Below are 8,937 nucleotides of genomic sequence, written 5' to 3'. Positions count from 1 at the left end.
TGCCAGAAATGAAGCAAAAGTGTGTGTATTTCAATGTAGGAGAATAGTTAGATAAAAACGAGAAGTTCCAAAGGATGTACACCTTAGTAGTGAGTTTAGAGAAGACTGGAAGTTTAAGTCAGCACTGAAGGATATATTTTTTTAAAAATTCAGATGGTTGGTTGGTTGGTATGGTAAGGTAGACAGCTCAGTACCAATACATGCTGGGATCTTGGCATCCCAGGACTTATGGCAAGAAGAGGAGAACATCACCCAACAGAGAACTGCTCAATGGGGTGAGATGGTAAATGGGAAGAGCCAGTCTGGCTGCTGTGGATACAAGTGATAGGATGGCCCTAGGCCAATGTCTAAGTTATATGTAAGCACAGACACGACTCAAACAATTGTTGGTGGCAAAGGTCCCCCTCCAGTGCATGAGGCATGCCAGCAAGAATCGCAGAAGGGATTCAACTTGGAAGTCAGAGCAACGTGGTAAGAATTGTGAAATCTGCTCTTATGTGGCATGACTACTGCCAGTGGCTGGAGAGATACTGTGTGCTTCAGCTACACCTAAATTCGTCATCCTCTCTAGCCTTTGGTTTTTCATTTATGCTATTCCTTCTGCCTGGAATCTCCTCCAACAGCACCTTATCCTTATCTCGTCAAAGAACTTTTCACACCATTGTAACTACCTATTTACGTATCTGTCTCCCCCACTAAATGGTATGCTCCATGAGAATGGGGCTTGGCTGTCTCGCCATTTTATCTCCAATGTCTAGTAAACGTCCAACACTTAGTTGCATAATAAGTACTTGTTGAATGAATGAATGAACACAAGAGAAAAAAGCCAGAGTAGGATCAAGTCTATGAGCTGGAACTTCAGTTATTAACTAGGATTCAGTGCTCTGGTTCCAGAGGAGAAGTAGCATCTTGTTTGGGATAATCAGGCAGCATTTCAGTGAATGGGGCCAACATTGAGGGACGCAGAGTTCTGTGATGAGTCAGGGTACTTGAGGTCATAGGGAAGGTTGTACATAAAGGAGATTTATGAGTCAGACTGGGATTTAGCCATAACTAGGACTCCTGAATGTGAAAGACATTACATAACTCCTAGCCCCACCACTGAAGTTGTTAATAGATGTCCTATCCCTGCAAAGGTTGCTCACAGTGTGGTCTAAAAATGGGCCTTCTCAGTAGATTCAGTCACAGGAAGTTAGAGAAAGAAAGGAGTGAGGATTATCAAGCAAAAAGAAATGACACAGAGAACTGCAATTGTTACCTTGATCTAAACAGGCTGATATTTTAGAATGCTAAAGAATGTGAGGGTAAAACCTAAACCATAATCCAATGGTTTGGAGATCTATAACAAAGCATGTGTACACAGTTCCGCATAGAGGTTAACACGATCCTTTTCTCATTGCGGCTTCCCCACTTACATCTATTTAGTGAAGTCTCTGATCCTCAGTTCCCAAATCTGCTAAATGGCATGAGTTATGAAAAGTGCCCAGAACAGGGTTTCATATATGGTAGACTCAATAAATGGTACCTGTTGTCAGTGTTGGCACCATCACTCAGACTTCAGTGAGAGGCCAGATGGTCCAACATCTGAAGGGAATGTTGTGGCTCTCCCCAACACACACACACACTTTCTCAAACACATACACAAACAGCAGGTTTTCTGCAAATAGGGGAAAGACCGCTAACCATCTACTAAGGGCCCTAGAGCCACCAGTCTATGAGTACATGTGCTGCCTGCTAAATCATTAGCAGTTGCACATCCATATGTGGAGTCTAACTGAAATTAGGAACAAGGCACTGAGGACTATACACTGCTATTTCCCAATTTGGAGAGGAACCTCTCAAAATATAACATTTTTTTCTTTTGCTATTTGAAGATTCTTAATCCTGACTGCACATTAGGGTCACCTGGAGTTCTTCTAAAAAAGAATAACACTCAGGTTCACCCAAGGCTGAAAAATTAGAAACAACTAGGAATTGGGCTCAAGCTTGCGTGGTTTTGCTAAAGGTCCTCCAAGCGATTCTAATATGTTAATCCAAGGGTTGCAGTCTGGAAGGGCAGCACGGGCATCACTTAGGATCTTGTCCAAAATGTAGGCTCTCAGGCCCCACCCCAGACTGAATCAGTATCAGAATCAGAATGGAATTAGAATCTGCATTTAAATGAGACTTCCCAGTAATTCACAATCACATTGAATTTTGAGAAGCAAGGGTTGGTATCAGTAGATTCTCAACTCTGGCTACACAATGTAATCATCTAGAAAATATTTTTAGAGATTAATTGGACTCTATCCCCTGGGATTTTTATTTAATTGGTCTGAGAAGGACCCAGCCTCAGTATTTTGAAAAATCGCCCCTGGGATAATTGACTTTCTTTGAATGTAGCCAGGGTTAAGAACTATAATGCGATGTAGGCAATGCCTCAATGACAGGTCAAATTCTTGGCAAGAAATGCCTTCACGAAGGCAGCTTTGTAAGATGAGGTTTAACAACATTCCCTTTCTCCGTGGTTACCTCAGCATTGGCACAAATAGCGGATTTGGTCTGTCTAACATGGGGTGTTCTGGCAACATGTTTAAGAAACGTCTACTTTATATGTCTTTTATAAACATATAAGTTTGCATTCTCTATTTTCCTCCTTTTAGAACTGTAGCTGATTAAAGACTAGCTCCATTTGTGTAATAACAATAACCAAAATAGAATATGCTACTCTTAGGTACATGACTCATGTTCTTGTGTTACTTAGTGTAAATAATTTTAAATATTTATATGAAAACAAACATGAAGATATTATAAGGTAGAAAATACATTTCTTGTGGATTCTAAAGATAAAACACAAGACTTCAAAGAAATGTTGCACCTTTAGCTGGCAATTCAGGCTATGCTTCAGACCCTGTAGTGGAATGGATTTATTCTGCCTCTGCCCTTGAGACTAGTTTAGGCGAAAAGTTTGAGGAGCATTGAACCAATGGAATTACTTGAAATATGACACAGTGTGTTGACTTGGTTTCAAATCTTCAGCAGTTGGAGCATCTTGGCTTACCTCAAATGCTAGAAATACGGTAGCACTTGTCATTCCAATCCCAGCCAAGGGTCAAATGCTGTATCACACATGGAAGCTAAAATAAATTCTAGAAGTTGTTTTTGAAGTTGACTTAACTTTATTCACATGATAGCTGTAAGGGCTGACAAAGACTTGCTCTAACATTCCTTCTGGCAGGTTGAATTAGAGTTTGGTTGCAGACCATGTGGGTTGAAGGGATGTGTGGTGAGACAGATCAGGGGCTTGTAACAATCCTACATCATCATGAATACAGTTTAATTTTAACTTTGTGGCTTGTCTAACACATTTTCAGTTAAGAGCTGGGGAATAAATCTAATGTTCACTGGCAAACACTTGGCAGCCCTTGGGAGCAGCATCTTTAGAGAACACATAATCAATCCTAGCACTACGCCATAGCAGACATTGTGAGTGCAGGTCACAGGTGCCCTCGGGTGGAGAACGGCATCCCATGACAATGACAGCAGTGGGGTCTCAGGGCATAGAGCAGGCAGCTCCAGAGCATCTCAGTCAATCCCAGGAGAATGGCATGGCCTCTCAGTACTGATAGGACCTCACAAGGAGCCACATAAGAATAACCGTAATCAAGACAATAGTGAAGTTGAGAAACAGCTCCCGGGTGTTTATCCCCATTTTCCCAGCGGCTTGGTGAGAACTTCAGGCAGACTTCTGAGGGCACACCAAGAACCTCTGGCTTGTCCTCACCTCCTAATAAAACATAACAAAGAAAACACAAGGAGATTAATGAGCATTCCTGTATAACAATGCTCGTCCTTTCCTCAAAGGAAACAGAAGTGTTGTGGAAAAGGAGAGTGTGATGGGCTAAATTGTATCCCCCAAAAATCTACATGTCAAAGCTGTAGCCCACAGTATCTCAGAATGCAACTGTGCTTGGAGATAGGGTCTTTTAAGAGGTAAATAAGTTAAAATGAGGTAATTAAGGTAGGTCATAATCCAATATGACTAGTGTCTTTATCAGAAGAGATTAGGACACAGACACAAACAGAGGGGAAGACTATGTGAAAACACAAGGAGAAGATGGGCATTTACAAGCCAAAGAAAGGACTCAAAAGAAACCAACTGTGCCAACACCTTGATCTGGGACATGTTGCCTCCTGACTGTCTTTGGACTGGAGACTTCCCTGAGTCTCCAGCCTACCAGCCCACCAGCCCACCAGCCCACCCTGCAGATTTTGGACTTGCCAGTCTCTGCAATCACACAAGCCAATTCCTTAAAAACAGACACCAATCCCCTCAACACAACACATTCAATTAGTTATGTTTCTCTGAAGAGCCCTAATGATTACAGACAGCCTAATTTTCCTGTCTAATGTCATAAAGACCACCATTTTTGTCCTGATTTTTTTTCCTGTGATGATTGTGTTGGTGCTTTTCATAAAATGTGAAATATTACATTTTTCTTTCTCCAACTTCTGTGTGTGTTTGTGTGTGTGTGCGCATATGCATGTGTATACTTTTCTTAAGAGTATCAATAAGCAGGGGTACCAAAACAGAAAAACTTTATGGTTTAGTATTGTTCTTGCTTTGAATTACGTAGGTAAGTGGGATGCCGTAATCTTTCAGGCCTCAGACTGCTGTAGGTCTTCATCTAACTCTACAGAAAGCAGAAAGTACTTTCAACAGCTGCATGGCCTCTGACAAGTCCTGCATTGGGCACACAGCCTACTGGGATCAACCAAAAGCCCCTCGCATAACAGGCATTCAGCCCAAAGAGCAAGTGTTAACTTCATGGGTACTTCTATTTCAACAAGGGCTTGTGCCAGCTGTTTTTAGTCAGGTCCAGGATGTGCCTAGATCGTAAACATTTCAAAGAGCAGGGATGGTATCTTCATAGTATGTACAGATTGTCCATACAGGAAATCATACTTTGAGAACATATGCAATGAAGTCATCAAATTATTGTCTTCAGTGAGATAGTTTAAATTGCACATTATTCAGGCAGTCCAAATGAAATTAAAGATTTATGTATTTTGGATAATTAGATATTTATATCTTAGATATTTAGGGCCAAAGTCTACTGTAGAGTGAAAGTTTAGGGAGAAAAGGTGTTTTGTTTGTTTGCTAAAGTTGAGAGTTCAAGAGGCTGAAAGGGTTGTTAGCAAGCTTTTGGTCTGAGTGGTATTTTTTAACTATCTAACATGACTGAATTATTAATTGTAATTACTGTATTGATTATATTATCAATGGACCAAGTTATTGCATAAATGCCAAATGATTAATCATTTTTCATATTGTATAACTGGCATAACATACAGGTTCAGCCAGGCATGGCAGTGGGTACCCGTAGTCCTAGCTACTTGGGAAGCTGAGGTGGGAGGATTCCTTGAGCCTAAGAGTTTAAGACCAGCCTAGGCAACATAATGAGACCCTGTTTAAAAAAAAAAAATACAAGTTCAAATCAGATGGTGCCAACCAGCAAATATATAGCCAAATGATGACAGATTTATGTTTCATCTCCCTTTTAATTGTTATCCATCTTTTAGACCTCAGCATGAAGGAAATAGTAAATTGCCAATGAAAACCATCACAAATGGCTGGGCATGGTGGCTCATGCCTCTAATGAGCACTTTGGGAGGCTTGCACATTATTCAGGCAGTCTAATAATGAGTGGGAGGATCACTTGAACCTAGGTGTTCAAGACCAGCCTGGATAACATAGCAAGACCCTGTCTCTCCAAGAAAATAAAAAGGGGAAAAAATAGAAAATCTTTACAAAGATTTGCTTGGAGAAGAAAGTAAACAGAAGAAAATGACTAGATCAAGGAAAAAGGATTTATGAGAATGTACAAAAGAGCAGAGGAGAACAGAAAGGTAACGAGTCTTACCAAGGTGCCTGGAGGCAAAGGAATGAGAAATGAAGACAGACTCTTTCTTATAGACTTATCAATGAAATAAAACCCTAGTCCAAATGTCCATTTATTTGGGTAAGTTCTCAAGAAATGCAGAAAATATGAAGCCTGGCTTATAATGATCAAAACAATTCAATTCAAGGAGGGCAAAACAACAGTACCACTAAATCTGCCTATTAAATTAAGCTGTTAAGTCACAGGAATCATGGATAGTGATCCAACAGGATATACTCAGAAAATGAGAAAAATACTATTGAAAGCTGTTCCACAGCTCTGTTCATGTTACCTTCACAACAACGCAGGCAAGTGTTACTGCAGTTATTCTCAAGATTGCAGCTGAGAAACTGACTTTTAGAGAGAGGAGATTGAGATGTTTGTGTAATGACAGATAACAAGTTAGAGGCAAAGCTAGAATTAGCAGACTGGGACTAGTTACTAGAATTGTGGTCACTTCCTAGGAGTTATGACACAACTGAATTATCACTGCAATTAACTGGCCTGGCTAAACCAAGTTAGCATAAATTTTCTACCACTTTGGAAAACAATTTGGCTTTCTTAGAATTAATGGTGAAAATGTTCATTCTCTAATATCTAGCATTTCACTTCTACCTTAAGACATTCAAGGACGTGTGTGCCAGGTTACATAAACAAAGAGGTTCACAGCAATATTATCACAATAACTCCAAACTGGAAACAACTCAAATGTTTATCAACAGCAGAATGGATGATAAATTGTGGTATATTCATACATTTGAATTTTATAAAGCAAAGAAAACGTATGAACTGTAGCTACACACAAAATGGGTAGATCTCACAAATATAACTGTTGGGTGGAAGAAGAATTTACAAAAGAAACAGAATATGACTTCATTTATATGAAGTCAAAAATAGGGAGGTTAATCATATTGTTTAGGAATGCAGACATAGATGGTCAAACTATAAAGAATAACAGGGACAAGAGGATCCCAACATCTGAGGCAGAAGGGCAGAAGGGGGGTTGATCAGGAATGGGCTTCTGGGTGCTGGCAATGGTCTGTTTCTTGACCTGGATGATAATTATAGAAGTGTTGCCTTTTAGTTACTGTTTAAACTGTATATGTTTGCCGGGCGCGGTGGCTCAAGCCCCTGTAATCCCAGCACTTTGGGAGGCCGAGACGGGCGGATCACGAGGTCAGGAGATCGAGACCATCCTGGCTAACACGGTGAAACCCCGTCTCTACTAAAAAATACAAAAAAAAACTAGCCGGGCGAGGTGGCGGGCGCCTGTAGTCCCAGCTACTCGGAGGCTGAGGCAGGAGAATGGCGTAAACCCGGGAGGTGGAGCTTGCAGTGAGCTGAGATCCGGCCACTGCACTCCAGCCCGGGGACAGAGCAAGACTCCGTCTCAAAATAAATAAATAAATAAATAAATAAATAAATAAACTGTATATGTTTATGCACTCTTTACATTTTTTTTCAGTCATTTCTGAATTAGCAGGCTACCCATCACACTTCTTTCCTTCTTGGGATTTACGTCTTACTACTTCTTGCACTTTAATGGTGACCTTAAGTATTTATTATTTTATGTGACTTTAGAAGAATAAAACATAAAGAGTTAAGGTGAGAATTTCTAGTGAATTCAATTCAATCAACACATATACTAACGGTAAGGTGTGGTGTGAACATTCCTTTCACACACATTTATACATGAACCAGTTAGGCAGAAATTCAGATCAGCCAAATTCCATTTTTCTGCTGTTAACCCATAAAGACACTTTGGGTTTTATTTTAAACATTCCCTGAAGTCAAGGTCATGCCATATGATCCAGTGATTGCAAGTGGATGAACTAAAACCCAAAAAAGCTCTGAATAAATTGTACAGGAAGTTTGACATTGGTTTTCTTTGAATGGAGACTTAGAGAAGATAGCAAACAGACCTTCTTCCATAATACAAAAAAAAATTTTTTTTTTTTTACCAGGAAGGGAGAAAATGCATATCCTTAGGAGAAAGAAAAGGAAAACAGAAAGCAGTAGTATTCACTTTATACCTTAAGGCATGCTGTATACAAGGGGCATTGCCTATTTCATTAAGAAATGTAAACATTCCTCTGCCTTTCTCATTTGCAGCTTGTACACACACACACACCGTATGCTAAGCATAAAAATCCTGCAGTTACCTGAAGAGGATCAAAGACACACCCTGGCTATAGCAGGTTTCTCCTCGCTGTCTCCAACTTCAGCTCCAACTCCTTCTCCCCTCCCAGGCTGTCTGGACTCCTGGACTCTGGGCAGTGCCTAAAGTAGTCCGTGGAAGCTGGCAATCACTGTGATGTCACTGATGAAACATCTCAAAAGAACACCCTCCGAAGGTTCGAGGCTATTTGTGTTCAGTGGGACATGGGAATATATTGACTAAGACTCTGTTCCTTTGGCTGCCAATTTGCCACTACCAGGATTTAAAAACCTTCTGTTTCCAGTTGACTTTTAGTGCAATTGATGTGGGTTTTAAATGTATCTTTTACATCTTCGTGAATATCTTTAACATGTCTTTAAAACATCATAAACCAAGAATGATAGACTAATTTTAACTAATTGATGCTGCATTTGACTGCTCTCCCTAGTCAGCATGTGAGGTATAAAAATGTGACTTCATTTTACCACCCATATCTTTAGTTATTTGAAATGTGAAGAGCTTGCTGCTTTATACCCACACACATGCACAGCTATACACACACACACACACACACACACACACACGCTCCAGAATTCAATAGGCATCTTTAGCTCTTTCAAAACTGACTTTAATCCAAGCAGTGAAAGCTATCCCTCAGTCACCTGCTCCACATAACTTTCCAGCTAAGCTGTGCGTTGCAAGTTTACACGTGGATCTACAGTTTCATCTGAAACAGCCGAGGAAGTCATGGTTTGTATATCTCTGTCAATAAATTAATAGAGCAGTAAACTCACACAGTTCAACTCAGTTATTTGGATAGATTGGTTGTGGAAGGAGAACTGGGTAAAATTAGTGGAA

At 40.2% G+C, this 8,937-nt stretch overlaps 1 protein-coding gene across 2 annotated transcripts; it reads right to left on the bottom strand.

Moving 5' to 3' along the window:
* Window positions 1-3,138: 3,138 nt before the first annotated feature.
* Window positions 3,139-8,274, bottom strand: SLN (sarcolipin). Of its 2 annotated transcripts, none has more exons than XM_017855289.1 (2): window positions 8,106-8,274; window positions 3,139-3,766 (listed from the first exon to the last, which is right to left on the bottom strand). In XM_017855289.1, the coding sequence occupies exon 2, from the start codon at window positions 3,689-3,691 to the stop codon at window positions 3,596-3,598; it is 96 nt and encodes a 31-aa protein (XP_017710778.1). In that variant the 5' UTR covers window positions 3,692-3,766; window positions 8,106-8,274; the 3' UTR covers window positions 3,139-3,595. The 2 variants fall into 2 exon arrangements, with proteins under 2 accessions (XP_017710778.1, XP_017710777.1); XM_017855288.1 differs by having other exon boundaries at window positions 8,084-8,270.
* Between the last annotated feature and the right edge of the window lie 663 nt (window positions 8,275-8,937).

The sequence above is a fragment of the Rhinopithecus bieti genome, unplaced genomic scaffold, assembly GCF_001698545.2.
Source record: "Rhinopithecus bieti isolate Rb0 unplaced genomic scaffold, ASM169854v2 scaffold_39705, whole genome shotgun sequence".
In the NCBI taxonomy this organism is placed as follows: Eukaryota; Metazoa; Chordata; class Mammalia; order Primates; family Cercopithecidae; genus Rhinopithecus; species Rhinopithecus bieti.
This window is presented reverse-complemented; position numbering and strand designations above follow the sequence as displayed.